This window comes from Anas acuta, chromosome 26 (genome assembly GCF_963932015.1).
Source record: "Anas acuta chromosome 26, bAnaAcu1.1, whole genome shotgun sequence".
In the NCBI taxonomy this organism is placed as follows: domain Eukaryota; kingdom Metazoa; phylum Chordata; class Aves; order Anseriformes; family Anatidae; genus Anas; species Anas acuta.
Genome location: NC_089004.1, coordinates 5,994,699 through 6,022,005, shown reverse-complemented (window position 1 = coordinate 6,022,005; position 27,307 = coordinate 5,994,699). Strand labels below are relative to the sequence as shown.

The 27,307-nt window shown below is 68.0% G+C and overlaps 3 protein-coding genes across 9 annotated transcripts; 1 reads left to right on the top strand and 2 right to left on the bottom strand.

Annotated features, from left to right (window-relative positions):
• The first annotated feature begins 366 nt into the window (after positions 1–366).
• On the top strand, positions 367–11,132 carry TLE2 (TLE family member 2, transcriptional corepressor). 5 transcript variants are annotated; one of them, XM_068661487.1, is made up of 19 exons: positions 367–599; positions 1,014–1,077; positions 1,763–1,807; positions 3,553–3,615; positions 3,808–3,882; positions 4,314–4,500; positions 5,435–5,451; positions 5,643–5,744; positions 5,933–5,977; positions 6,801–6,950; positions 7,714–7,843; positions 8,536–8,696; positions 8,926–9,002; positions 9,239–9,488; positions 9,644–9,891; positions 10,023–10,170; positions 10,237–10,387; positions 10,491–10,567; positions 10,654–11,132. In XM_068661487.1, exons 1-19 carry the CDS (start codon positions 382–384, stop codon positions 10,759–10,761), a joined length of 2,316 nt encoding a protein of 771 aa, XP_068517588.1. In that variant the 5' UTR covers positions 367–381; the 3' UTR covers positions 10,762–11,132. The 5 variants fall into 5 exon arrangements, with proteins under 5 accessions (XP_068517588.1, XP_068517587.1, XP_068517592.1 ...); XM_068661486.1 differs by having other exon boundaries at positions 4,311–4,500; XM_068661491.1 differs by lacking the exon at positions 367–599 and adding an exon at positions 643–801.
• Positions 11,133–11,510: 378 nt separating this feature from the next.
• Positions 11,511–21,409, bottom strand: LOC137844844 (transducin-like enhancer protein 1). Of its 3 annotated transcripts, none has more exons than XM_068661492.1 (21): positions 21,256–21,408; positions 20,707–20,824; positions 19,940–20,088; positions 19,207–19,270; positions 18,822–18,866; positions 16,696–16,758; positions 16,510–16,584; positions 15,793–15,988; positions 15,511–15,527; positions 15,141–15,245; positions 14,979–15,023; positions 14,626–14,781; positions 14,240–14,369; positions 13,949–14,133; positions 13,800–13,876; positions 13,333–13,582; positions 12,930–13,177; positions 12,680–12,827; positions 12,463–12,613; positions 12,153–12,229; positions 11,511–12,010 (listed from the first exon to the last, which is right to left on the bottom strand). In XM_068661492.1, exons 2-21 carry the CDS (start codon positions 20,728–20,730, stop codon positions 11,903–11,905), a joined length of 2,313 nt encoding a protein of 770 aa, XP_068517593.1. In that variant the 5' UTR covers positions 20,731–20,824; positions 21,256–21,408; the 3' UTR covers positions 11,511–11,902. The 3 variants fall into 3 exon arrangements, with proteins under 3 accessions (XP_068517593.1, XP_068517594.1, XP_068517595.1); XM_068661493.1 differs by having other exon boundaries at positions 16,543–16,584; XM_068661494.1 differs by lacking the exons at positions 13,949–14,133; positions 14,240–14,369 and having other exon boundaries at positions 21,256–21,409.
• Positions 21,410–21,571: 162 nt separating this feature from the next.
• Positions 21,572–23,147, bottom strand: LOC137844846 (collagen alpha-1(I) chain-like). Its single transcript, XM_068661497.1, has 2 exons — positions 22,671–23,147; positions 21,572–22,183 (listed from the first exon to the last, which is right to left on the bottom strand). The coding sequence occupies exons 1-2, from the start codon at positions 23,145–23,147 to the stop codon at positions 21,572–21,574; spliced, it is 1,089 nt and encodes a 362-aa protein (XP_068517598.1).
• Positions 23,148–27,307: the final 4,160 nt, after the last annotated feature.

Sequence of the window (27,307 nt, the reverse complement as noted above, 5' to 3'; positions counted from 1 at the left end):
CCCCGCGAGCGAAGGGAGAAAGACTACGACTCCCAGCGTGCCCCGCGGCGCCCCGGCTGGGGCTCCGGCGGCTCGCCCGCTTCCGATTGGCCTCCCCGGGACGCGCGTCACGAACCCATGTGGGAGCGGGACGGAGCGATTGGCCGGGTGCTCCCGCGGCCGCAGCCAATGGCGAGCGCGGTCCCCGCCGCGGCGGGCTGCGAGGCTGCTTAAGGTGGCGCGGGGCCGCCCCCTCCCGGGGCCCCACCGGCGCCCCCCGCGAGGCCGCGCCACCTTAAGCGCGCCTCGGCCGGGCGGCGGCGGCTCCGCCGAGCGGGGACCCCCCCGCCCCCCCCCCCAACCCCCGCCCCTCCCCCGCCCCCCCCCCCCCCCCTCCGCCCCATGGGGGCCCCGCCGCCGGCCGCCGGCCCCGGGCAGCGCCCCCCGACGCCCCCCGACGCCCCCCGGCCCCCCCCGGCCCCCGCCCGCCGGCCGCGCCCCGCCCGGCCCCGGCCCCGCCGGCCCCCGCCCACCCGCGGCGCAGGCGGCGGAGCCGGGGCTGCCCCCGGCGGCGGCGGCGGCGGGGCGGGGGCGGCGCCCCCAGGATGTTCCCGCAGCCCGTGAGTAGCGGGGCCGGGCGGCGCGGGGGCGGCGCGGGGGCGGCGGGGCCGGGCCGGGGGCGGCCTCACGCAGCGGCCGGGGCCGGTGTCGGTGTGTCCGCAGCCCCCCGCCCCCCCCCTCCCGGCCCCCCAAGTTCTCGGTCCCGGAGACCTGCGAGCGGCTGAAGGAGGAGTTCCGCCTGCTGCAGGCGCAGTGCCACAGGTCGGGGGCGGCGGGGGGGGGCCCGGGGGGGGGGACGGCGGCGGCGGAGCGGGTCGGGGTCCCAGGGGCAGCGCCACCGGGGGGGAGCCCCGCGGGGCAGGGGGGAGGCGGGGGGGGCGCGGAGCTCCCCGGGCCCGGGGAATGGGGGGGGATCAAGGGGGGGGTCGGGGGGCCGGGGGCTCGTGAGCGAGGCCGCGGCCCCCCCTCTGCAGCCTGAAGCTGGAGTGCGAGAAGCTGCTGAGCGAGAGGACGGAGCTGCAGCGGCACTGCGTGATGGTGAGCGCCCCGAGGCTGCCCCGGGGGGGCCGGGGGCTTCCCCGCCCCCCCCCTGCCGGGGGCGCCTCGCTGGGGCTCTCCTGGGCGCTGCCCCGGGGGGGGGCAGGGGCCGGGCGGTGTCGGTCGCGGTTCCCGGTGGCTGCTGCCGCTCCGTGCCTGAGCCCGGAGCTGTGCCGGGGGGGGCGTTTCTTTTTGTTTATTTATTCGAATTTCGGGGCTCTCGCGAGCCCCCTGTCCTGCTTCTGCCAGGGAGGGGCTCTGGGAGCTGCGGGGAGCTGGAGCTGCAGGCAGGGCGGGCTGGGGGGGGCTGTGGGAAGGAGGGGAAGAGGATGGGAGCTGCAGGACAGCGCAGAATTCCCGCTCCTTCAGCACTTGGCACACCGGAGGGCCCGGTCATACGTAACCCCCCCCATCCCCATCCCCATCCCATCCCATCCCCATCCCCATCCCCATCCCATCCCATCCCCATCCCCATCCCCATCCCCCAGATCCCAGCCCCCTGCCCGGGCGATGACAGCCCCTTCTCTGGGGCCGGGGTGCCCGCAGGGGGGGAGCTGCGTCGGGGCGGCTGCACCGGGCTCACGGCACAGCGAGGGGGGGTGGCGACAGGAGGGCCGGGGGGGGGGGGGGGGGCTGGCAGCCCCGGGCAGCTCCTGAGCTGGCTCTGCTGTGACTTTGCTTTCAGTACTACGAGATGTCCTACGGGCTGAACATCGAAATGCACAAGCAGGTAAGCAGGGAGGAGAGCAGGAGGGGGGGGGGGGGGGAGGCTGCCAGGAGCACGGTGACTGCCCCGTCCCTGCAGCACCGGGGGGCACGGCACAGCTCTGAGCAAGGGTCTGGCCTGCAGAGGGGTTGAGCGCTGTCAGGTCATGCAGCGCTGAGTTCTGCAGGTGCCTTGGGACGGGGCTTGCTCCCCGCCATCCCAAAGCACTTCTGAAAGCGTGGCTGTGGATCCCAAATCCCCGTGCAGGCGCCTCCCCGCTGCAGCTCCCTGGGGCCCCAGGCTCAGGAGGGAGCGTGGAGGAAGCAGCAAGAGCTGGAGCCCAGAGGCAAATGGATTGTCTTTCTTTTCTTTTCTTTTCTCTTTTCTTTTTTTTTTAATCCCCTTTTCCTTTCCTGAAGCCAGAGGAGTATTTTCACCCTTCCCTGGTTCCCCTTTTGTTCCAGCGTTAATTTGCTTTCCCTCTTCAGATTTATCAATCCAGTCATCACGGGCTCTCTGCCAGGGAAATTAGTTTGGACCAATGCCTGACAAAGTGGCAAGTCAACTGCCATATTCCTCCAGCTGGCTCAGCCCCTCCGAGTTTGCTCCTTTTGTTAGCAGGAAGGCTCACAGAGCCCTCGAGCACGTTCCTGCTGGCCCCGTGCGCTCCGAGCTCCGGCGGGGCAGGGAGCCAGAGGTGGCCTGGTCGCACGGGGCCAGGCAGCTGGGGAGGGTGAGCCCCCTGCCCTGAGTCGACTCCAGGCCCTGCCTGGGCAGGGGCTGTCTGGAGCCGGGGGTCCCTGTCTCCTGGGACCCCTGGTGCAGGGGGTAAAGGGCGGGGGCTGGAGCAGCAGCTGTGGGGACCTGGGGGTGACCTGGGTGCTGGGGGGGCAGCCTGTGCCCTCCCTGGGGCGCAGGCAGCCTCGGGGAGCAGCCTGTAAATGTTCCCTTTGTTCTCTGCGGCTTTGTGCCTGGTTTGACCTCTCTGCAAGGCTGTCAGAGATTGTAGGAAACCTGAGATGAGAAAACACTTCAGAGCAGCCAATCCCTCTGCTGGCGAGAGCCGGGCTGGGTTCGTGGGCTGGGAGGGGAGGGTCAGGTTTTCCCTGGGAAACGTGGCTGGGGGGCCTGGCTGGAGGCTTCGGCCCCTTCCCCAGGAAAGGCTCTTTGCTGTGGGGGGGCTGGGGGCTTCCCTGGCTGGGGAAGGTGCCCCAGGCCCTCCGCATTGCTCTGCTGCTGCCCGCTGGGACAGGGGCAGCCGAGGCGCGGGCGGGTGTCCCAGTAGTGCCTGTGGGGTCCCCTGGAGAGGGGGTGGCAGGGGGGGCCCGGCATCGCTGTGTGAATTCTGTGCCCCCCCCCGCTCCCCTCTGGCACCGAGCCCGGTGCTCGGGGAGAGGAAGCAGGATGCTGGTGGCCCCGCGCCAGCGCTGGCGGCTCTCCCTGCCAGCCTGCGGCAGCCCGCGAAGCCGCGCCGGGCTGGGGCTCAGCGCAGCCAGCTGGATGCGAGGGGCTGAGCGCGGAGCTCGGCTTGGCCCGGCTCCACAGGCGTTTGGGAGTCGGGTTCCCTCCCGTGTGTCCGGGAGGACCTGGCAGCTGGGGGGGGTCCCGCAGCCCTGGCGGCGGCCCTCCCTTGGCAGCAGCTCAGGAAATCCCTGCAGGGAGGATTTGCGCAGGGGCAGCCTGTGTCCCCAGGGTGCTCGGCCACCCCGCTGGGGGGCTGGAGGGGGTGGCAGCCCTGTGGCTGTGCTGAAAGCTGCCTCCTCTTGCAGGCGGAGATCGTCAAGAGGCTGCATGCCATCTGTGCGCAGATCCTACCGCTCCTGGCGCAGGAGGTGAGTGGGGGGCGTGCACCCAAAGGGCAAACCTGGGCCAGGCCGAGCGCGGGTGGGCAGCGAGGGGAATCTGCAGCACCCAGGCTGAACAGGGGGCTGCAGAGCCCTAGGGCGGCTGGGCGGGACGCGGGGCCGTGCGGTGCCCCAGCCGGCAGCGCCGAGCGCCCTCCCTCCCCGTGCTCTTGGTCACAGCACCAGCAGCAGGTCCTGCAGGCGGTGGAGCGCGCCAAGCAGGTGACGATGGCGGAGCTCAACAGCATCGTCGGGGTGAGTCGTGCTGCCCGGCTGGTGAGGGAAGGCTCTGTCCTGCTCCAGGCAACGTGCTCTGATGGTGGGGGAAGGGCTTCAGTGCTCTGACAAGCCCAGGGCTGGTCTGCAGTGGTGGCTGGGGTTTGCTGCTGGGCAGTGGAGACGGCGGAGAGCCCGCGGGATCATCCCCGGCAACCTGGACCAAAGCAGGGGGAGCGCAGCTCAGGTCCTCTGCCGTGTCTCAGGGATCATGTCCACGGGGAGGGGACACCTGCGGTGCCCTGGGTGGGAAGGGGCAGGCGCTGTGACCCTGCCGTGCAGCCTGGATGGCTGCTCCCTGCCTGGTTCCTGCCTTGCACTCATCTCATCGTGTTGGGGCACCAGGCGTGTCCGGCACACGGCCGCCCCCTCCCAGGACCGAGGACCGTTTGCTCTTTCTTTTCCAGCAGCAGCAGCTACAGCAGCTTTCCCACCACGTCCCCCCCGTGGCGCTGACACCGCACCCCTCCAGCGTGCAGCTGCCCAGCCTGGCCGGGGCCAGCAGCGCAGCGGGGCTCCTGGCCCTCTCGGGGGCACTGATGGCGCAGTCGCAGCTGGCTGCCAAGGAGGACAGAGCCCAGGACGGGGAGAGCAGAGGTGAGGGGCCGAGCACAGCTGGATCAGCCCTTCTGAGCTTGGCTGAACCGGTGCAGGGCGGACAGCCCAGAGGTGCCCGCGCGTGCCGGGAGGAATTCTGCTGCCTGCTCTGCCTCTTCCCCAGGGCTCCCTGACGCTGGCAGCCGCTCCCCGGGGCCAGGAGGAGCGGCAGGCACTGAGTGACAGACCCAGCTAATTAAGTATCTGCAGCCCTGGGAGGCTGGCTCTGTTTTTGGCCAAGGGAACGGCTGCCTTGCCGTGATGGCTCCCGGGAGCACGCGGGGGGTGGCCGTGTGTGCAGCAGGGTCTGTGCCCGTCCCCTTGGGGACCTGGGTCCTCCTGCAACCCTGGGTGTTCTTAGTGTGAGGGTGCCCCCTCCGAGGGGCAGCTGGGCAGGTGTGAGACCCCTGCCACAGAGAAACGCGTCCTGCTTGCACCAGGTAAGTATCCATAGGCCAAAGTGGAGGCTTTACAGGAAAATCTGTGCTACACCTGTGGGAGAAATCGTGGGAGGCAGGGGGCTGCGGGAGGGCATCCAGAACACACGGCCATGCTGAGAACTTGGTGCTTGGTAAACAGTGCTAATTCCTCGTCCTTCTGGTGCCTCCTCCTATCACGATCACAAAGTGCTTTACAAACATCATCAATATTTAATCATTGTTAAATCAGTTCTGTGAATGCTACTGGCAGGCCCAGGCCAAGTTACCAGCAACACCCAGCACTGCCGGTGCCTTGTTCCCGGAGCGCTCACCAAGGAGCCAGCACCGGGGGCTTTGTGATGGGTGAATGGGCGCGGGGCAATGTCCGTGGGCAGTGGGGGTGTGCTGCTGTGGAGGCTGGGGGTGCACGGCCCCACCACTGACAGCGTCTTTCCTTCTCCTGCTCTGCTTTGCCGGTGCCGACCTGTCTGGTCCTGCTGCTGCACGGGCTGCAGAGCACAGCCCCGGCCGAGTAAGTCATGGCAGCGCCTCGGGGGGGCACGGAGCCTGTCCTTAGCCCCCTGGAGCTGCTGTCCCCCCCCTCCCCACGGAGCCTCCCCGGGTCACCGCAGGAGGCTGCGGCAGGGCAGCACGCGGTGCCGGCCTTTGAGGCTTGGCTCGTTCCCCCTGTGCCACCCCTCACACCTCCCCTCTGTTGCTCAGAGCGTTTCAGCGTCCCCTCCGGAGAGCCCCCCCACCGAGGAGCGGACGGGGGGCGCAGGGCTGAAGCGGAAACGGGAGGAGAGGGACCCGGCTGGGCATGATGTGAGTGCTGCAGAGCGGGTATGGGAGTGCAGGGGCATTGCTGCCAACCCTGGGGTGCAGAAATCCTGCAAGGAGATGTGAAAACAGCCAAAAGCCCCCAGGGATGGCGTGGGCAGCCGCCTGCAGGGCTAGAGCTCGTCCAGCCTCGCACCCCTGACTGAGCCTTCCTGGGCTTCTCCCCTGTGCAGGATAGCGATGGGGACAAGAGTGACTGCAACCTGGTGGTGGATGAGGTAAGCCCAGGCTGCCGCAGGTACCGAAGCCTTGCTGGATACCAGGCTCAAGCTCCGAGCACTGGGTTCGGGACACTGGTTGCTGAGGTTGGGGCTCGCTGGGCTCCTGTGCTGGAGCAGCCAGCCGGGGCGTGTGCCAGCCCTGCTCGGATGCGTTCCTGCCAGCCGAGGCGGGTTCTGAGCGCGGTGCTGGGGGCTGAGGCTGTGCCAGCCAGAGCTTGGCTTTGCCAGCTGCAGACCTGGCTCCACTTTGCAGCCTCTCGGTGCCTCTCCTGCAGCATCCCGCGGGAAGCCAGGGCGGGCGCCCTGGGGACCTGGGCTCGCTGCTCACGCACGTGGTGGTGGTGGTGGGAGCAGGGGCGCACTGAGGGGACTCGGGGGGCAGCGGTGCAGCTGCCAGGTCCTGCTGCTGCAGCCTTCCCCAGCCACCCAGGCAGGTACAGCAGTGCTGCAGCCCAGCCCTGATATTCTTGGCAGAGGTGATGTTTTTGGGGACATCCCTTTTCCTCCCAGGGAGGACTGGGGAGGGACAGCACACGTGTGTTTTTTTTTGTTGTTGTTGTTTGTTTGCTTTTTTCCTCCTGTCACTTCCCAAGAAAATATAAGCTCTGGGAGGAACCTCAGCTGGGATTTCTGCAGAAAATGGCACATTAAAAACTGCTCAGTGGTGTAATTGCGGTGATAAAAATTCACAGCCCTAATTGAATGGTTATAGGAGTGCAAGAACTGACGGGCGGCCTCGCCTCTGGAGCTGCTCCTGTCTGCCCTCCCGTGCAGAGGGGCTGCAGCCTCCTGCTCTCTGAAGATCCTTTTCTCTCCCCAGGACCCCCGCTCTGAGTCCAGCAGCCCCGGTCAGGCATCCAGCAGCCAGCTCCCGCCAGCCCGGGACGTGCCCCAGAGCCCTGCCTCCGGTGGTGCCTCCGGTGCCTCCAGCCAGAGCGGGACCCCCCTGCAGCTGCAGGACCAGGGGCTGGTAAGGGGCAGCGCTGGGGCAGCGCGGGCTGTGGGGCAGCAGGGCTTGTGATGGGGACGGGGTTGCTCTGCTGTGCTCGATGCTGAGCGTCCCGCACGGGGGGCAGAGGTTGGTGCCGGCGGGAGAGGTTAATTGTCTGCTAGGCGAGGGCCCAGCTCTGCAGGTATTTTCCATCTGGCTGCCTGCAGGATTCCCCAGAGCTGCTCTGAGCAATTGATTTTTTTTATTATTTTTTATTTTTTCCCTTCCCCCATCACCAAGCACCGGCCCAATTCTCAGATTGAAACATCAGCGAGGGGGAGGGCCAGCTCTGTCAGCCCCGGCCCTCCCGGCCGCTGCAGGGAGCCCGAAGCGATTCGTCCTTGCCAGCCCTGGGGTCAGGAGCCGGCTGCGGGCGCGGGGAGCAGCGAGCGGCTGCTCCCCAGGACAATCGGATTAGAGCAGACAAAGCGCCCTGAGCAATCTGCCAGCACAGCACGCAGCTTTGCTCTGTTATTAATTTTTTTTTTTTCTTTTGCTGGTGTCGACAAAATCCCCAGGCAGAAAAAGAAGAAGAAATAGGAGAGGCATGAAAAAAGAGAGGACTGAACTGGCCGTGGGGACAGGAGAGGCTGGTCACTCCCGAGCTGTCCCTGGCCCCCCCCCAGGCGAGGGCAATGTCCCGTGGGGAGCAGCGGAGCCGTGCCCAAGGGGCCCCTTTCCGCAGGGGCCTGCTTGGGGCCGTGCTGCCGGCAGCTGAGGCTGCTCCTCCTTTGCTTTGCAGCCGGACCCCCCGGCCTCCACGTCCTCCGTGTCCCCTCCGCCCCGTGATGCCCTCACACCTGGCCTGGGGCCGAGCTCAGCTGCACTCCTCCGGCAGCCTCCAGCCAAGGCGCCGGCCATGGACAGCACCGGTGAGCGCCCGGGGCTGGGCTGAGCGGTTTGGCTCCGTGTTACCAAACCACAGCGAACGTGCGCGCTGGTGCATTGCCACGTCCTGAAAGCACAAGGACGGGGGTTCAGCGGTGGTGGAGATTCACTGGATCCTGGGCCAGTGACGCTCCCTCCTCCTGCCTCGCATCCTTCAGGACGTTTCAGGAGTTGGAGGGCTGAGGGCTGGGGGAGAGCTGGGCCCCGGCCAGCCAAAGGGCACAGGAGGTGTTAGAAGGAGGACAGATAGCACGGTGGGGGGGTGAACTAAAGCCAGAGTGGAGATGTTAATCCCTTGGCTGGGCTGGAAAATTACAGAGGTTTAGCAAAAATTGACTTGGAATCGATTTCAGTAAGCCCCAAAGCCCCGGTGGCAGGGACACGGGGGCCTCGTGGCCGTGCTGAGACCCCAGCAGGATGCGGCCCTCTGCTCTCCGGACCCGTGTGCCAGGCCCGTGGCTGGTGGAGCTCAGGGGCCGTCCCCCTCTGCTGCCCAGGCCCGAGCTTTCCTCCTCCTCCTCCTCCTCCTCCTCCTCCTCCTCCTCCTCCTCCTTCTCCTCCTCGTTCTCCTCCTCCTCCAGGGGCTCTCCCTGGGCTCAGGGCCGGGCACCCTTTCCTTTGGGTGCTGCTCTCCCTCTGTGGGCTGGGCCCAGCGGCCGCGTCTCTTCTCCTGCAGCTCTGCGCAGCCCCCTGAGCATCTCCAGCCCCTTCGCCGCCTCCTTTGGGCTGCTGCCCCACGCCGCCCTCAATGGCGAGCTCGCGGCCCCCGGCATGTACGTGGGCATCCACCTCCCGCCGCAGGTCAGCAGCACCGTCATGTACGGACGCTCGCCGATGGTAAGTTACCGAGGGACAGCCCCTTGCTGGTGCCTGTCCCCACGGTGCCCACGCAGCTGCAGGGAGCTCATCAGGGGCTGTCCACGGAGATGGGGTCCCTGCTTGGGGGGGGGGGGGCTTGGTTTGGGCACTGGAGGCTGCAGTGCCCCCTGAGAAGCCCCCGCTGACTCTGGATGTTTGTGGCTGTGTTCTCGGGAGCCCGCTGCTCAGCCTGTGCCCCTTTGTGCAGGTGGCTTTCGAGTCGCATCCTCACCTGAGGGCTTCCGCGCTCCCAGCGTCGCTCTGCACCGTCCCTGCAGGGAAGCCGTAAGTGTGGCTGCGGCAGCGAGGGGCAGGTGGGGGTCTCACACCACAGCTGTGGCCAACGCATTTGTTTCATTCCAGCCATTTACTGACAAACAAGGAGCTGGCCATTAGAGCTGACTGCAGCCCTGTTAGCCAGACCGCTGCAGGTGCCCCCTGCCCAGCGGGAGCATGGCTGAGGGGAGAACGCAGCTCCTGCACCCCAGCCGCCTTCAGGGATTGCTCACTTCTCCCTGCAGTGCCTACTCCTTCCATGTCAGCGCCGACGGGCAGATGCAGCCGGTGCCGTTCCCCCCTGACGCCCTCCTGGGCTCTGGCATCCCCCGGCACGCGCGGCAGCTCCACACCCTGGCCCACGGCGAGGTGGTGTGCGCCGTCACCATCAGCAACTCCACGCGCCACGTCTACACCGGGGGCAAGGGCTGCGTGAAGGTGTGGGACGTGGGGCAGCCGGGCACCAAGACGGCCGTGGCTCAGCTGGACTGCTTGGTATGTGGGGGGCAGCAAGTGTTTTGTTTTTTTTGGGGGGAGGAGGGGAGGGAGTGCACCCCTGCTAGCATGGAGGGGGTTCGGTCCCCCCACGCCTGTGATGCTGCAGCCATCGGCTCCTTCTTCCCTTGCTGGTCCCTGTGCTTGCCATCCAGAACCGTGACAACTACATCCGCTCCTGCAAGCTGCTCCCCGACGGCCGCAGCCTGATCGTGGGGGGGGAGGCCAGCACCCTGTCCATCTGGGACCTGGCGGCCCCCACGCCCCGCATCAAGGCCGAGCTCACCTCCTCCGCCCCCGCCTGCTACGCCCTGGCCATCAGCCCCGACGCCAAAGTCTGCTTCTCCTGCTGCAGTGACGGCAACATCGTGGTGTGGGACCTGCAGAACCAGACCATGGTGAGGTGCGTGGGGGTCTGGGGCACAAGGAGAGGTCAGTGAGGGAGGAGATGGCTTCTGGGTGGGGGTGGGGAGCAGACAGACAGCCCTGACAGCAGCAGCCTCGCACAATTTCCTCCACTACCTACGCCCACAGGCAGTTCCAGGGCCACACGGATGGTGCCAGCTGCATCGACATCTCCAACTATGGCACCAAGCTGTGGACGGGGGGGCTGGACAACACGGTGCGGTGCTGGGACCTGCGGGAAGGGCGGCAGCTGCAGCAGCACGACTTCAGCTCCCAGGTAGGGACCGGGGCTGGATGAGCCCCGCGGGGCTGGGCCCTGCCTGCCTGACGTCCCTGCTCCCAGATCTTCTCCCTGGGGCACTGCCCAACGGGTGAGTGGCTGGCGGTGGGCATGGAGAGCAGCAACGTGGAGATCCTGCACGTGAGCAAGCCCGACAAGTACCAGCTGCACCTCCACGAGAGCTGCGTCCTCTCCCTCAAGTTCGCCGCCTGTGGTAGGTGCCTGCGTGGGCTGGGGGCTGCTTAGTGCAGGCTCCGAGCTGCTGGCGCCCTGCAGATCCACTCCGCCAGCAGACCATGCTTTGTGTCCTGTCCTAGGGAAGTGGTTCGTGAGCACGGGGAAGGACAACCTGCTCAACGCCTGGCGCACGCCCTATGGTGCCAGCATCTTCCAGGTGAGCTGGGGGAGGCGGAGCGGGGAAGGGGTCTGCACCCATCCTGCCCTCACCCCCTGACCCTCATCACTGCTTCCTCTTTCCAGTCCAAAGAGTCCTCCTCCGTGCTGAGCTGTGACATCTCTGTCAACGACAAATTCATTGTCACGGGCTCTGGCGACAAGAAGGCCACGGTGTACGAGGTGGTGTACTGAGGGCCCAGACCCGCCCTGCGCCTGGGCTGCGGCAGGAGCTGCTCCGCTGCCCTCCTGCTCCTTCCCCTCTTCTCCCAGCAGCCAGAACCCAGCTGGGGCGGGGGGGGTGACACACTGGGGGGCACAGGGGCTGGGGAGGAGGGATCCAGGCACTCCCCGACCTAGGGGATTTGGCAGGGGTACGACCAGGTGCCTGCCAGCCCTGGAGGCCCAGGGCAAGGGAGAAAGGCCAGAGCTCGGCGTTGCTCCCCTGTTACTGCTACTGATTTAACAGCACCGATTTTCTGCTGCAGAACCAGCTGTAAATTATCAGTAAAGAGATGTATTTAACAGTGTTTTCACTTTCTTCCTAATAAAAAGGAACAAAAGCACTGTCAGTGTGGTTGCAGGGGGCTGAGCACCACTCCACATCCGATGAAGCAGGGGCTAGGAGGACACAGCCGTGACCTGCTCCTTGCCCCTTACCCCAGGGGGAGCTGCTTGGGTTGGGGGGCCAGGCCCTAGAGGGGCTGGAAGGCTCCCCCCACGGACTGCACCTGGGCCCACAGCCAGGAGCCCCCAGCCCTGCTGCCCCTGCCCACAGCAGGCTTGGAGCCACGGAGCTGCTCGGCTCAGCCCCACCAGCTCACCCCCTTCCTCCGCAGCCCGCGGCTGCCTCCAGCGCTGGCCTCACCCCCGGGGTGCTGCCGTATGGAGCTGCCACCAACCCCATCCATCCCCCCTCCCTCCCCCAGATGAGGTCCAGTGACGCTGTTTTGGTTGTTTTTATTATTAAATACACTCAAGGAGGCTCATGGAGCTGAGGATGGAGCACCTCCTCCCCTGCATGGCCCAGAGCCTTCACAACAACAAAAAAGTTACATTAAAAAAAAGGTCCCTTGTCCCCACCCCCAGTCCAGACTTAGAAACAACCCCACAACTAAAGCCCCAAACAAGAAGAAAATCCCCAGGAAGGTCCCTGCAAGCAGCAGCTGCCGCCCAGCCCTGCCTGGCTGCGGGGTCCCCTCCGTCCCTTGCTGCCTGCTCCAGCCCTGGGCTGCCAGCTCCCGGGCGGGCAGCGTCCGTCCGTCAGCCCCCGCGGCTGTCTGTCCGTCTGTGCCTGTGGAGTGGCCCCTCCCAGCGGCTGTCCCCTCTTCAGCACTCAGTAAATGACCTCGTAGACCGTAGCTTTCTTGTCCCCCGAGCCAGTCACGATGAACTGGTCGTCAGTGGAGACATCGCAGCTGAGGACAGAGGAGGTTTCCTTGGACTGCAGAGAGGGGGGGGTATGAGCCACAGCCCCACAGCAAGCTCCCCCGGCCCAAGGGGGCCCTGGAGGGAATAAGCTTGGGTACGGGTCAGTTCAGAGCTTCGGGAACCCCCCGCTTCCCCTGTTCAGCTGCTCTGCCCACCTGGAAGATGCTGGCGCCGTAGGGGGTGCGCCAGGCGTTGAGCAGGTTGTCCTTCCCCGTGCTCACGAACCACTTCCCTGCAGGAGGGACACAAGGGGCACAGGAGCAGCGCCTCACCAAACCGCCCCGGCTGGGTTCCCACAGCTGAACCCAAGGAGGGGACAAGGTGGCAGTGTCTCAGCCCCCTAAAGGAACGACCCCCAGTGTTGGAGGACACAAACTGTGTGTGTGTGGGGGGAACAACACCATCGACCCACATCCATCACTCTCAGCCCTGGAGCCACCAGAGGAGCCGGGAGCAGGCACCTACCGCAGGCGGCGAACTTGAGGGAGAGGACGCAGCTCTCGTGGAGGTGCAGCTGGTACTTGTCGGGCTTGCTCACGTGCAGGATCTCCACGTTGCTGCTCTCCATGCCCACCGCCAGCCACTCACCCGTTGGGCAGTGCCCCAGGGAGAAGATCTGGGAGCAGGGAGGTCAGGCAGGCAGGACCCAGCCCCGCGGGGCTCATCCAGCCCCGGTCCCTACCTGGGAGCTGAAGTCGTGCTGCTGCAGCTGCCGCCCTTCCCGCAGATCCCAGCACCGCACCGTGTTGTCCAGGCCCCCCGTCCACAGCTTGGTGCCATCATTGGAGATGTCGATGCAGCTGGCACCATCCGTGTGGCCCTGGAACTGCCTGGGAGGGGGGACACGAAGGGGGTCAGCACACACCCATCAGGGCTGCCCCCTCCTGTGGCCTGGGGGGCGCTCAGTGCCCCCTGCCCACGCAGGCGCTCACCTGACCAGCGTCTGGTTCTGCAGGTCCCACACCACGATGTTGCCGTCACTGCAGCAGGAGAAGCAGACTTTGGCGTCGGGGCTGATGGCCAGGGCGTAGCAGGCGGGGGCGGAGGAGGTGAGCTCGGCCTTGATGCGGGGCGTGGGGGCCGCCAGGTCCCAGATGGACAGGGTGCTGGCCTCCCCCCCCACGATCAGGCTGCGGCCGTCGGGGAGCAGCTTGCAGGAGCGGATGTAGTTGTCACGGTTCTGGATGGCAAGCACAGGGACCAGCAAGGGAAGAAGGAGCCGATGGCTGCAGCATCACAGGCGTGGGGGGACCGAACCCCCTCCATGCTAGCAGGGGTGCATTCCCTCCCCTCCTCCCCCCCAAAAAAACAAAACACTTGCTGCCCCCCACATACCAAGCAGTCCAGCTGAGCCACGGCCGTCTTGGTGCCCGGCTGCCCCACGTCCCACACCTTCACGCAGCCCTTGCCCCCGGTGTAGACGTGGCGCGTGGAGTTGCTGATGGTGACGGCGCACACCACCTCGCCGTGGGCCAGGGTGTGGAGCTGCCGCGCGTGCCGGGGGATGCCAGAGCCCAGGAGGGCGTCAGGGGGGAACGGCACCGGCTGCATCTGCCCGTCGGCGCTGACATGGAAGGAGTAGGCACTGCAGGGGCACAAGAGTAGTGACAAGGTGAGGCTCCAAGCACAGCTGGCACCACACCGGACCAAGGGTGCCTGGCCTATAAGCACCGTTTGAGGACGGATTTGCAAGAGGAGCCGGATCAGTGGCATCTGGGCAGCTAGGAATGGGTGCTCCCAGGGGGCTCACTCCCAGCAGGACACCCTGATCTCCCACCACCGCCCAGCCCGAGACCACTTACGGCTTCCCCGACGTTCCCACTTGCATTCCGGCTGCCAGCCCTGGGACGCGCATGTGTGGGTGGGGGTCGTAGCCAACCTGGAGGGGACACGGGGTGAGAGCAGCTCCCGGCCCATGGCCCCACGCCCCGCAGGGAGGGGGCTCACGCACCAGGGGGGACCGCCCGTAGCTGCCGGCTCCCACAGCGGCTGCGGCCCCGTTGAGCTGTGGGGACACGAGGTGGAGGCTGGCATAGGCGCCGGCCCCAGCCATGTCCCCGTTGACGGCGGGGTGAGCCATGCCAAAGGTGGCAGAGTAGGGGCTCTGCACTCCCAGCGGGGTCCTCAGGCCCAGGGCTGTGAGGGGAGAGGTGGCACAATGGGACGGGGCCGTGGAGCAGGGCACAGCCCCACAGGACATCGGCTCAGTGCCACTCGTGGGCGCTGCCCAGGCAGGGCTCACCCAGGGGGTCCACCGGGGCCTTGGGGGCAGCGGGGCGGAACTGCTGGGCACTGCTGGAGCCTGGGGTCGCGGCGTCGCCCTGGGACGTGGGGGTGCTGGACTTGAGGCTGGGTGTCCCTGCCTTCTCCACCTGCCAGAGCAGAGCGGGGGGGGGTCACACAGGACCCTCCTCCTGCTGGAGGGAGGGCTCCTGAGGCCCCCAGCGAGCTGGTCCCTAGTGCCCAGCCCTGAACACAGTGGTGCTGCAGGGGAATGGGATGGGGGTCCAACAGGACAGGGGTCCAACAGGGCAGGGGTCCTCCCCATCCCCCAGGCATCACCCCGCACCCCTGCGGGTTTAGGGCAGTGGGGAAGCGAGCCCCAAGGGCAGCAGCGCACGTACGTACCGTGGGCACATCCTTGCTGCGGGACGGGGACGCGCTGCTCGAGGAGGCCATGGAGGTCGGGCTGAGCGGCACAGCCTCCTTCCTCCCCAGTGGCAGCTTTTCCACCCCGTTCTCACGGGACGAGTAGGAGTGGACGCTGTGCGGGGACGAAGGGTCCTGGGCAGGGGCGGGGGAGATGAGCAGAGCGGGGACGGCCCCAGCCACGCTCCAGCAGCGAGCTGGCGGCTGGGAGCCTGGACCCAGGGGATACCACCACTGCCCCGTGTGCCCCCCTTCGCCTGTAATGTCCCCGTACCCTCACCCCGGGCAGGGGGGCAGGCAGCACCCACAGACCCGGCACGCTGTGCACTGACCTCATCGACCACCAGGTTGTCTTCGCTTTTGTCCGCGTCGCTGCCCTGAAACACACGGAAAGGTCGGAGCCAAATGGGCTGGGGCTGCCCAGGGGCCCGGGCAGCTCCTCCCGGCCTGGCGTGGGGATGCGCCGAGCCCACCAGCCCCTTCCCCACACTCACGTAGTCTGTCACAAAGTCCTTCTCCTCCACCTTCCTCTTCTTGCTGTTGCTCAGGTACTCGGAGATGGCTCGCGCCCGCTCCCCGTTGGGCAGCGCCAGGGAGCTCTGGGCAGGGGGAGCTGTGTTAGGGGCAGGGGGGCAGCGCTAGGGGCAGGGGGGCAGCACTAGGGGCAGGGGGCAGTGCTCTGCTCTCAGAGAGCCAGCACCACGCGGGGCTCCCAGCACACAGAGCCCCGGCGCAGCCTCCACACCAGCAGATGAAGGAGCAGGGACGGGGGCGCTGCTCGGGGCTCTGTGACACCGGGACAGGGACCCCCAGGGACCCCGGCACCCCCCCGGTGGGAGGGAAGCGGCTGCAAGCGACACTTACGGGCCCCGGGTCCCGCTCTGTCTCCATGGCGACGCGGCCGAGCAGCAGGACCGGGAGGGAAGCAGGGACACGGCTGTGCCGCACGGCGCCCGCTGCTCCCGCAGGTGCCGGGGCCTTCGGCCCAGCCCCGCGGCGCTGGCACCGCCGCAGCAGGGTCGAGCCTGGCTCGGCCGTCCCCGGCACCCCCGGGAGGTGCCTCTCGGCCGGGGCATCTCACACCAGCCCCCCCGGCCCCCCAAGCCCAGCAGGGCCCCCCCACCCTGGCTCCATCCCGCCGCTCACCCCGGTGCTCAGCGTCGTGGACTCCGCGGTCGTCTTTGGCGAGGAGCTGAGCCTGGGCCCCCAGCGCCCCTGAGAGCGCCAGGAGCCCCGAGGCGCTCCCGAGGCCGGTGAGGCCGGTGGGCTGCATGCCAGAGGGGTGGGGGGTCAGCGGGATGGGGGGCACGTGGTGTGAGAGGTGCTGGGTCTGGAGCTGGTGCTGGAGGGGGGCGGGAGGAGAGAGCAGAGACAAAGGGCCCGGGTCAGGACAGCGGCCAGCAGGGGTTGGGGGCTGAAGGGGGTCAGGCTCCCGGGGCATCCCCAGCCCACCAGGGGTCATCACATCCCACCTGCTGCCACCTCCCACCCTGGGACTGCGGTCCCCTGCCCCAAGACCCCCCACATATCCCTGCCACCACAGCCCCGAGGGAACGAGGGACAGGCAGGGATGGTGCCCCCCCCTCTACACCCACCCAGGGCTGCAGGACACGGCATCGCACCCACACCCTGCCACCCCATCGCCGTATCACAGTGGTGTCTCTGGGGGCACAGCTGCACCCCCAGCCCCGTTCCCACTGACAGAGCCCCCCCAAACCACCTTGGCTGGGCCCCCCCGACTCAGCTACGGGCAGGGGGCAGGACGGGTCTGCAGCCCTGGGCCGGTGCCAGCTCAGGAGGCGCCGTCACCTGCAGGAGCCCAGCACCCTCCTGGCCAGGGGTGGGGGCAGAGGGTCAACGTACCCCGATGGCCGCGTTCAGGTCGGTCATAGTCACCTGCTTCGCACGCTCCACGGCCTGGACCACTTGCTGCTGGTGCTGGCAGGGAGAGAGGAGAGAGGAGCGAGTTGGCACTGGGCAGCCGGCCCAGCTCCCCAGGGAACTGGGAGAAGCAACCCAAGGGAGGGGGCTGCGGGGGGGCTCACCCACCTCCTGAGACAGGAACGGGATGAGCTGGGCGCAGATCACGTTCAGCCGCTTCGCTATCTCCGTCTGCAAGGAGTTGGGGGGGGGGGGGACACCATCAGGGCAGGGGCAGGGCTGAGACGCCACCAGAGCCCCCTCCCACCAAGGGGCCCCGCTGGCTCCCCAGAGCCGAAACACCCTGAGCAGGACCAGGGAAGCTTCCTAACACCACTGCTTCGAAAAGCAGGAGCCCAGCACCCCACACGCCCTGCCCCAAAGCCCTGGGACGGATCTGACCTCCTCCAGCCCCCAGGAAAGGCCGGGAGGCCAAGCTCTGCCGGGGCACGGTGCCCCACTGCCCACAGCCAGCGGCAGAGCAGCCCCGGCTGTCCTCCAGCCTAGCAGCAGGGCACAAAGCACAGCGGTGCTTCGTGAACCCTCATGTCTGCATTGCCAAGAGCACTGGGGACGCCCTGGTGCAGGGCTCCAGGTACGGGGCTGCCCCCAGCAGCGCCCTATCCAGAGCAGGGGGACCCCAATGGGGAGGAAGGGAGCGCCGTGGGGCTGAGAGGAGAGGGCCCCACGAGGGGACCAGAAGCTGCAGGGCCCCGGTCAGACCCCAGATCTCTCAGCCAAGGACCTTGAGCACATCCAAAGCTGGGGGTGAGGGGGCTGCAGTGCTACCCGGCCCACACAGGGACACTGAGCCCGGGACACCTTTGTGCCACCCTCCAGCACAGCCACCAACTCATTTCTGCCAGACCCACAGACAGCAGAAACAATCCAGCATCCGCCCTCACTTCCCCTTCCGAGGGAGGAAAAAAGGAGATAGAGAAGAAAGAAAGAGGAGGGGAAAAAAAAGGAAAGAAAAAAAAAAAAAGCAAGCAAGCAAGGAGATTTGGCAGCCGGCAGTTCTGGGAAGGATTTAGCTGTCTCCTGGGGCCGGCAGTGATGGATTCTCTTCCCTAATGCACTGATGGGCAGCAGCTCCTTGGGGAGAGCTGCCTCCAATTCACTCGCACTCGTTAATGTGCAATTTACTGGCACTTTAACGCTCTCAGCATGAAAAATGATCATGCTGTTTGCAGCCCCCCCAGCCACCAGCACCGTCACCTCCCCTCTGGCTGGTGGTAAGCAAGTCCAAGGCCAGGCACATTCGGGGACGTGGTTTTATAAAAAGCTACAGGCCAGTTCCACGCCAAAAACAAAACAACAATAAAAAATTAACATCTCCTGCCCATCCCTGCCTCCAGCATCCCCTGCTGAGCCTGTGGCTGCCTCAAGCACCGTGCCGTGGAGCTGGGCCATCACCCCCAGCCCCATCACCCACAAAACAAGCCCAGAGCCAACCTGCCCCAGCCCGGGCCAGCACCAGGGGACGCGGGGCTGGGCGACGGCGGCACCGCCCGGGGACCCCCCTGCTTGTGCCAGCACAAAGGAGGCAGCCGCTTCCTGGGAGGCTGCAAGCGCTTGGCCCCGGCCATGGCGCATCACCAGGCTGGGGGAACGGAGGGCAGGGGGGCACCAGACCCCACCCCGGGGCTCTGACCCCGGCAGCTCCAGTGCAGCCCTGCCCCGTGTGATGGCAGAGCGCAGCGGTGTGGGGCCTCCTCACGGCCACGGCCAGCAGCGGGCGGCCAGCGGCACCGGGGCGAGCATAAACCCAGCCAGGGGATGCCGGCAGGAGGGGAGGACACGGCCGCAGACAGACCCATGGTGCTCAGGAGATGCCCTCAGTGGGGCCGGCAGCACGGGGCGTGTGAGTGCCCGGCACAGCCCCAGCACCAGCGGGAACGGCCCCAGCACCATGCTGGGGGCCAGGGGCTGACACCCCCGTGCCAGAGCTGGCTCCCACGCAACAGTTGGCTGGAGCACGGGGCCGGGCAGGGAGGGGGCCGGCGGGAGCACGCCTCATCAGGCTCCTCCGCAGCCTTTTTAAAAATAGATGAGAAGAAGCCTTCTGCCTCTGAGCCCAGGAGCAGCTGGTGGCCCAGAGCACGGTTCCGCGAGAGGGGGGGAAGCAGTGAGGGGACGCAGCGAGGGGACGCGTGGCTCCCAGCCCTCCCCCCGCAGGGCACTCCTCAGCCCCTGAGGACAACCGGGCACACGAAGGCAGCGAGCAGAGCTCGTCTCCCTGGCACCAAGCCTACCTGTTTGTGCATCTCGATGTTCAGGCCGTAGGACATCTCGTAGTACTGCCAGGAGAGAAGGCAGCGTCAGCGGGCTCGGGGATGGCAAGTCCTCTCCGGCGCTGGTGCACGAGCTCAGCCCGACGGCACCGGCGCTGCCGGGCTCCCCAGGGGACCCGCACGGAGGTGGCTTTCGCCTCCCCCTTCCCAAGCTGCTGCAGCTCAAACACCATGGCTTGTTTGGGGGCCAAAGACGGTGCTTTGGAAGCAGGAAGCAGGGCACGGGGCCTGGCCCCACAGCCCAAATACGCGGGGGAGCCGAGGAATCGCGGTGCTGCGCGTCCTTTGATGGCTCAGAGGAGAAACCCCCCAGCGGCCTCGCTCCTTTCAGGTGGAACTCACTAACCATGACATAATGACGTTGGATTTCTGTTTTTTCTGTTGCCAGCTTTTCACATTCTAACTTCAAGCTGTAAAAATAAAGAGAGAGGAGGGAGTGAGCCCCTCTGCGCCCCTCCACCAGGCAAAGGCTCCCGGGCCAGCCATGGCAGAGCCCTCCCCGCACACCGCGTGCTTCAATCTCCTGCTCGCAGGTTGAGCCCCTTCTCCCAGCACAGGCCAAGAAAACCACCTGATGGGGGGTAGGGAAGAGGCTGAGGAGGAAGAGGCGGTGGGCAGTGAGGGGATCCATGTGTCAGGCAACAACCCACAGGGAGCGTTAGTCCCCCTCCCCAGCATCTGCTTCCCAAATGGAGCGAACTACAAAGCCGAGCTGCGTTTCAACCCTTGCTCCAACCGGCTCTGCGGGGAGGGGGCGGCAATCCCGCCCGGCAGCAAGGGGAGCAGAGGGACTGGGGCTCCGCTACACGACAGCTCTGGCATAGCCCAGGAGCCATCTGAGCACCCCCAATCAGCACCACCCCCAGGGCTTTTGGCAGGAGGAGGCCGGCAAGCACAAGCTTCCCCCTCACACGGCATCTTCTCCAGCTACCGCGGCGCTGCCTGGCACAACGGCCCCACGGATGCAGGGAGCCTCCCACTGCCTCCTGCCAGCGCCCAGTGCCGCGGGGAACTGCTGCCTGCCAGCTCCGGGTGAGTGCCCAGTGCCGTGCTGGCACACAGGCTCTGGCAGCTCTCACCTGTGGTATTGGTTCTGCAGGAACTGGAATTCCTCCTTGATGCGGTCCAAGGTCTCGGGGTACGTCAGCTTCAGGGACTGTGGGGTGGCAGGGATGGCGCCGGCAGTGACAGCGGTGCCTGATGCAGCAGAGGGTGCCTGGAGATGGGCCTGGGCACAGGAGGGCACGGCTGGGGTCACAGCTGCTGGCCCGAGCGCCTGGCGGGGCTGGGGCTGGGCCAGCACCCCCTGGGCTCGCGAGCCCCGAGGGTCCCCACACCCTAGAGAAGGGGCTGCCGGCACAGCGGGGATGGTGGCCCACGCAGGAGGAGGCAGGAGGTATTTCAGCGAAAAGGGGGCACGGCCGGCCACGAAGGGCAATGGCCTTCCACCTGTCCAGTAATGGTTTGGTCACTGGGCCACGAGAGGAGAATTAACAACCGGCGGGGCGGGAGGTGTGACCGGGGCGAAGCTCCTGGCCTGCTCCCACCCCTGCCCTGGGCCAGCAGCAGGGCGCGGGGGCCCCGGGGACCGGGCACTGCCCAGCCCCAGTCGCTTCCCATCCGAGTGCCCCACGTCCGGCCCCAGCCAGCCCCGAGCGCGCAGCGAAGCCGAACTCCGGGGCGTGGACACAGGCCCTGGAGGGATGAGGGCCGCAAGCACCCCGGGCACCCCACCGCAGGGACAGGCACCGGGCGTGGGCAGGGGGCAGCCCGTGGGGTCCCGGCTCCGGAGCGGGCCCGGGGCCAGGCGCGTGGCGAGGGGACGAGGCCGGGGCCACTCGCTCACCGGGGGCCGGTTTTGAGGGAACATCGTTGGCACCGGCTGGGCCCGGGGTCCCTTCCGCCGCTCTGCACCGCGGGTGCGGGCTCAGGCCCGGGGACGTTTCCCAGCTCCGGCTCCGGCCCTGGGGGAAGGAAGACACCGGGAAATGACCCCGCGGGGGCGCCGAGCCCGAGCCCCGGCCCCGCCGCGCCCCCGGCACCGGCACCCGGCCCCCGCCCCGCCGGCCCCGGCCGCGCCGCGCCCCCCGCCCGCATCCCCGCGGGGACCGGGGGGCCCCCGGCTCCTCCCGGGCGCCCCCGCCCGCCGAGCGCCCCTCGCCCCCCCGCGCCGCCCCCGGCCCCGCCGCCCCCCGCGCCGCGCAGACAATGGCCCCGCCGCAGGTACGGCCGCGGGGAGGGCCCGGCCGCGCCGCCGCCCAGCCCCGAGCGGGGCCGGAGCGCGGCCGGCGGGGGCGCGGGGGGCGGGCACGGAGCGGCCCGGCCCGGCCCGGCGGAGACCGAACCGGAGCGGGACGGGGCGGGACGGGACGGGACGGACCGGGCCGGGACTCACCGCGCTGCTGGCCCCGGCCCCGGTCCCGGCCGCGCGCCCCTGCGGCGGGGCGGGGCCGGGCCGAACCGAACCGAACCGGGCCGGGCTGAGCCGAACCGGGCCGGGCCCCGGCCCCCTCCCCGCCCGCCGCGGCAGCCGCTCTGCGGAGCGCGATCAATGAACGGGCGCCAGCTCCACGTGGGGCCTGGCCCGTGCGGGCGCTCGCCGAGGCGGCCGGCCAATGGGAGCGCCGCGGGAGCGGCCCGCCCCCACGTGGGGCCCGCCGAGCCGCCTTCCTATTGGGCGCCCGGGCCCGGCCGCCAGGAGAATGTGTCAATCAGCGGGAGAGAGGAGACACGGCGCGGGCGGGGGAGCGGCGCTTAACCCCTGCGGTGCCGGGCGGGCGGCGGCGGGGGCAGCGGGCACCGGGGGGACCGGGGGGCAGCGGGGGGCGCCGGGGGGCGCCGGGGCCTCGGCGTCCGCGCCCGGGGGTGGTGGCAGCCCCCGGGCCGCCCCCCGCAGGCCCGGTGCAACTGCCCGGCCGTGGGACCCCCCCGGCCCGCGGAGGGCACGGCCCCGGGCCGGGCCGCAGGGGAGGCCCCGGGAGCGGCCCCGCCGTTCCCCCGCCGCGGCCGGGCCGGGCCGGGCCGGGCCGCGCTCCCCGGGCTTCCACCGCAGGCTCTGCCCCGGCCTCCGCCCGTTCCTGCCCGGCGGTCGGGGCTTTTTCTGCTGAACGCCCCGCCGGCCCGAGCGGCCCCCCCGCGCCCCCGACACCTTTCTTGATCCCGAGCCGAAAAAACCCAAACCCCCCCCGCAGCACCGGGCACGGCTTGGGCAGGGCCCCCCGAGCCCCTCCTCGGTCCCCCCCCGCAGCCCCCGGCTTTCCCTCGGGGTCTCTCCGGCGGTTTTCTCCTTTTGGGGAGCTCGGCGCCTTCTGCCCCTGCTGAACCTCGAGGCGAGAGCGGGCCCGGCCTCCCTGCACCGCAGCTCCGTCCCCTCGCTCCCACCGCCACGGCAGGAAGCAAAGCAAAGCAAAGCAAGGCGCTGCGCAGCCCCTTTCCTTCACTCAGATGATGTTTGTCCAGGGAGATGTTGGCTCTGGCCATCCAGAAGGGAAGCTCCCTCCTGCAGCGCTACAATTTGCTGTTAAATGCACCCCTGGCATCAGCAGCGCGTCCGTCCTGTGCCCAGGGGTGGCCACGTGCAAGCGATGGTATCTGCAGCTTGCCTGCTGCGGGGCCAGCACCAGGCTTTGCGCCTACAACAGGAGGGAAAACCACTCGACAGAAAGCAAATCATCCCCACGGGGCCGTGCAGCCACCCCTCCGTGCACATACACAGGCATGGAGCAGTCAGGAAACAAATGTGGTGATGGAGAAGAAAAGCAACAGCCGAAATGTCACCGTTTGATCTGATTTTCTCCTTTCCCCGTTTACTTGCAGCCATTTTGCTCCTCTGGACCAGCCCCATGATCCCCAAGAACCCCGCTGGGGAGGAGCTGGCGTGATTTCCCCCCTGCCTCGGCTCCCCGACACCACCAGACCCCGACGCACGGCTGTCCGCGCCGGTTCATGTGTGGCAGGGAGTGCAGACGGGAACGAGAGCCTGTCCTCGGGGATGGCAGCGTGCCCCAGGCAGGCCCTGGTGGAACACAGCGATAATAATGATCTCAGCAAAACCACTGAAACAGAGCCACCGCGCCGAGGCCACCCTACACATGCCTGTGGGGCATCAGGGAGCCCTGGGAGTGATCCCGTGCCAGCCCCTTGGGCAGCAAGTGGGGATCGGCAGCACGAGCCCATCCTGCTGGTGCTGTGGGGCTGGGGCTGGGCAGCTCCCGCTGCCCATGTCCATGCCCTCACATGGGGACCTCTGTGCCCTGCTCCATCTGGGTGAGGCAGGGAAGGAGACATCCCCTGCTGGGGCTGGAAGGGGCTGGGGCTGCCCCCATTCTCCACACAGCCTGCCTTGGCCCTGCACAGAAGACCCCCTGCTCTGCTGAGGGTGCTGGCTAGGGCTGGAGGGTGGCACAAGAGCGGACTCCCAGCCCATATTATATTTTAAAATGTAATAACAGCACGGTGTCTATTTTCGTAGATGGAACAGATCATTTCTGGAAGAAGGCCATAAATCTCAAAGGGAGGGGAAATAATTTGGCCAAGGTCATGTTAAGGCAGCATCAGTGTTAAAGGGAAAAATATTAAAATAACAACAAAAAAAAGCAGCTGAGGGCTTGGAGTGCTGTGCCATTTTGCCCCCAAGCCCCTTCCCCAGTCTGGGAACCCAGTCCCCTCTGCCCCATCGCTTCCCAGCAGCACCCCCAGAGCAGAGGGAGCTGGGACGGGAGGGGCTGCCTGGGAGAGCCCCAGGGACCCCAGAGAATGGCCCCAGGCAGGGGCCTGGTGCCTGCACCCTCAGCCCAGCCCAGAGTCAGTGCAGGGCATTGATGGAGGGAAGTGCCACAGGCCCGGCCGTGTCCTGCAGGGAGGGGGGGTGCTGGCAGCCCCCCAGTGACCTTCAGAGCACCCGGGCTGGGCAGTGCTGTCGCTGCTGCCTCCCGCCCATGCTGGGAGGTGGAAAGGGGGCAAGAGGCAGGCGCGTGAGGGGCGATGGGGTACGGCAGTGCCGAGGCGGGGGCTGCTCGTTTATCTGAGGCTCTGGAGCTGGTCCCAGCCAGCTGCGGGGCAGAGAGGTGTGGGGATGGGGAGAGCCCTGCCAAGGGCCCCCGCAGCCCGGGGACCTCCTGGAGCACCCCTCGGGTGGGTGCGAGCACCACCTCCTGCGGGCAGCCAGCCAAAGGCCCCGGGCAGAGCCGACGGGAACGCTGCCGAGCGGGCACGAGGCCGGAACCCCCCGAGGCCCCCCCCGAGGCCCCCCCCGAGGCCCCGCTGTGCTCCCGATGCTTCCGCCGGGCTCAGCCCCGGCAGGTGCCGTCCCCGAGCGCCGCTCGCCCCCCCCTCGGCTGCTCCCGGGACTCCGCTGCTGCCCCCCCCGCGCCACAGCGGCCGGGGCCGCCGGCTGGAGCCCCCCCCGCGGAGCTGCGCCCCCCCCGCTTCCTCCCCCGGCTGCTTCCCCCCCCCCCCCCCCCCCTTTTGCATCGCCGTCCAAGCAGCCTTTGTGGCTCCGAGCGGTGTTTCCAGGGTGCGGGGGGCTCGGGGGGGGGGGAGCTCAGGGGGGAGGGGGGCAGCGCGGCCCCCGGCAGCCGCGGGCACGGCCCCGGGCGGGCGCCGGGGGAGCAGCGGCTCCGGGCGGCCCCGGCACGGCTCCGCCGGGCTCTTGCTGCCCTCTGCCGCCCGCAGCCGCTCCCGGCCGGGGCCTGCCGGGGGTGGGGGGCGGGATGGCGGCGGCCCCCAGCCGCAGGGCGCTCCCCGGGGCCTCGCCCAAGCACCGGCCGCTCACCGCCGGGCCCCCGCAGCCCCCCAGGGACGCCCTGGGCAGCTCGGGGGGGCTCTGCCCAGCTCTGCCCTCGCGGCTGCCCCCAGGCGGGGAGCTGTCACCGCCGGTGCCCGAAGGGACAGCCCCGCACCTTCGCGTCTCGGTCACCTCCCGGTGTCCCCCCGAGCAGCGACCACCTCGTACCTCCCCCCCCCCCCAGCGCACACACGCCGCAGGCTCATCTGCTGGCAGCCTCCTCCTTGTGGCTGCCGGCCAGGGAAGGGGATGTTTAGGGGATGAGTAACATCCTTCCTGGCAAGGCTTCTGCCCGCTCCTGGAAGCGTGCTGGGGGCACCGGGAAGCTCAGCCCCTTTGCCTGCCCCTTACCCCAGTCAGCCAGGGAAAGATGCCAAGAGCAGGAGGCAGCCTGGGGCTGGGGCCAGGGCAAAGGGACGCAGATGGAGCCCATTTGCACCATGGAAGGGGCGGAGGAGTCGCAGGTGCCAGGGAGAGGGGAGAGAGGATGCAGCGTGGCAAGGCAGGAGGCACAGGTTGGGGGAGGCAGCCCAGGCTCCCCCCAGAGCAGGGCTGGAAGCCAGAGCCTGGCTCAGCGCTGCCAGAAACGGCTTATTTTGGAAAGGAGGCGTCTTGGCTGAGCGTACAGTGCGTGGAGCTGCTGACGCTGGGGAACAGGACAGCTCTCGGGGAGCAGCCACTGCTCGCAGGCCGATGCTATTCATCTTCAGCCTGAGGCTGAACCTGACCCAGCAGCACCAGGACCAGATCCCTAACTCCTGAGTCACTGCTGTAGAGGGGTTTGGATGCCCCAGCACGATGCCCAGGGCCACAGCTCACCCTTCCCAAAGCCTGAATGTGAAACGGGCTGGTACCAAGCAGGGAGCCCAGAGCTCTCACCAGCACAGGGCCGGGTACGACACCAAGCCTTGAGCGGGGAAACTGAGGCACACAAGCTGCTGGGAGCCCTTCACCCCACCCACCAGACTCTGCCCCTCCGCAGCTCCGAGGCCAGCACAGGTTTTGCAGCAGCAGCCAGATCTGCTCCATCCCCAGGCCCAAGGAGCCCCTGCGGGGACAGTGCCCCCAGTAGCCCCACCGCCTCCTGAGCCGGGGGGCACGGGGGGGGCAGGCAGGGGCCGGCAGCAGCCTTATGGCCCCTCACTGTGCCCAGACGTGGCTCGGGAGCTCCTTCTGTCCTCAGGCTGCCAGAGGCTTGGGACGCACTGAGCCAGGCCCAGGGGCAGGCAGCATGGGGACGGAGCAGCCGAGCTGCGGGTGCCCCAGCCCAGCCCCGCCGCACACTGCAGCGTTGTGGCCCAGCTGGTTTTTCCAGAGCTGCATCCAAGGGGTGAAATCAGATCTCAAGGGAAGGGAGCAGGCACGTTCCTGGCTGCGCAGAGGAGCTGTCGAGGCAACGCCAGTTGCTGAGGCAGTCGCTGAGCACCACGGCCCCGGCCCCGGCTGCTGCCCTGGGAGCCCCCATGGAGCCCCCACCCAAGGCAGCGATCCCACGACCCCACGGCCTGGGCTGTGCCTTGCTGCCCCGACTCCTTTGTTTGCAGACTGCAGCAGAGATGCCCTGCCCTCGGGCCCTGGCAGTTCCGCTGCATTGTTTTGTGCCATCAGATACGGAGGGAGCAGCCCCAGAGGACTGGGACAGGAACAGGAACGCTGCTGGGGGTAGGACAACTCTCCCAGGGAAGGAAGAGCAGCGCGAAGCAAGGAAGTTTCCCCCACCCAGGGAAGGTGTTTTTTGGTCAGGGCTTGTCTAGACTTGGAGCAACCGCTGCGTAAGCACATTGAGAGCACGCAGCAAGCCCAGGGCGCACATGGCCCCCACTGTGCCCAGCCAGAAGGGACCTGGCTGCACTAACCGGGGATGGAGCTGGTGGTCTCAGGGGGGGCCCTGGGTCCTCCTGGGCCCTGACCACCACTCCCGGGTACAGCAAAGAGCCTGAGATGTGCCCAGGCAAAGGGGCCACTGGGCTTCCCTGTGCCACAAGAGCCACAGCTCCCCTTGCCCCACACCAAGGACGAGCCCCATCCCTGCCCCGCACACCCCAGCTTCCACAACAGAGCAGCCCCCAGAGCTGGAGCTGCCGCCTTCCCCCGCCGCACTCCTTCAGCAGCAGCAGGACGCAGGCAGCTCTGAGCCTCCCTTGGCTCCAGCACCCGCAGCCAAGGGAGCTGCAGGCACACAGCGTCACTTTTTCCAAGAGGCTCCATCCACCTTCCCTTCCCCCTGCCGCAGCGCTGGGAAGCACAGAGGCTCCTCTAGGGTCAGGGCAGCGTGGGGCTGGGAGCCACACAGCCACACAAAGCAGCCCCAGCCCCCCCACCCCCAGGCCCAGGACAGGCAGGCAGCATGGGCCCCATCCCCAGGGCTTCCCCCATCCTGGCACCCTGCTCCTCGCCTCAGCCAGGCCTCGCACAAAGCTCAGGCCCCACACCAGCCCCGTGTTGCAGCCCCCAGGTCTTCTACCTCCCGAGAAGCACCTGAGGGTGCTCCTCTGCCCCACTGCCTCTTGGAGGGAGGGGTGGCAGGAGAACAATTCCCCCCCCCTCCCCCGGCAATGTTTTCAACACCTTGACAGGTCCCCCAGCAATCGCTCCAGCTCCATCAGAACACGGCTGCTTCAGTCGGTCCCTGCTGTCCCGTCAATCCCCACCTGAGCCCTGT

Bases quoted from the DNA above. Each gene is read 5' to 3' on its own strand.
- TLE2 (XM_068661486.1), top strand. From the start codon at position 382: ATGGGGGCCCCGCCGCCGGCCGCCGGCCCCGGGCAGCGCCCCCCGACG. The intron at 9,003-9,238 runs GTAAGTGTGGCT...TTCTCCCTGCAG, and splicing joins ACCGTCCCTGCAGGGAAGCC to TGCCTACTCCTTCCATGTCA. The intron at 10,388-10,490 runs GTAGGTGCCTGC...GTCCTGTCCTAG, and splicing joins CCTCAAGTTCGCCGCCTGTG to GGAAGTGGTTCGTGAGCACG.
- LOC137844846 (XM_068661497.1), bottom strand. From the start codon at position 23,147: ATGTCTCCTTCCCTGCCTCACCCAGATGGAGCAGGGCACAGAGGTCCC. The intron at 22,184-22,670 runs GTAAACGGGGAA...TCTCGCCTCGAG, and splicing joins GAGGAGCAAAATGGCTGCAA to GTTCAGCAGGGGCAGAAGGC.
- LOC137844844 (XM_068661492.1), bottom strand. From the start codon at position 20,730: ATGTTCCCTCAAAACCGGCCCCCG. The intron at 16,585-16,695 runs GTGGGTGAGCCC...TCTCCCTGCCAG, and splicing joins TCCCGTTCCTGTCTCAGGAG to CACCAGCAGCAAGTGGTCCA. The intron at 14,370-14,625 runs GTACGTACGTGC...CTGCTCTGGCAG, and splicing joins GCAGCAAGGATGTGCCCACG to GTGGAGAAGGCAGGGACACC.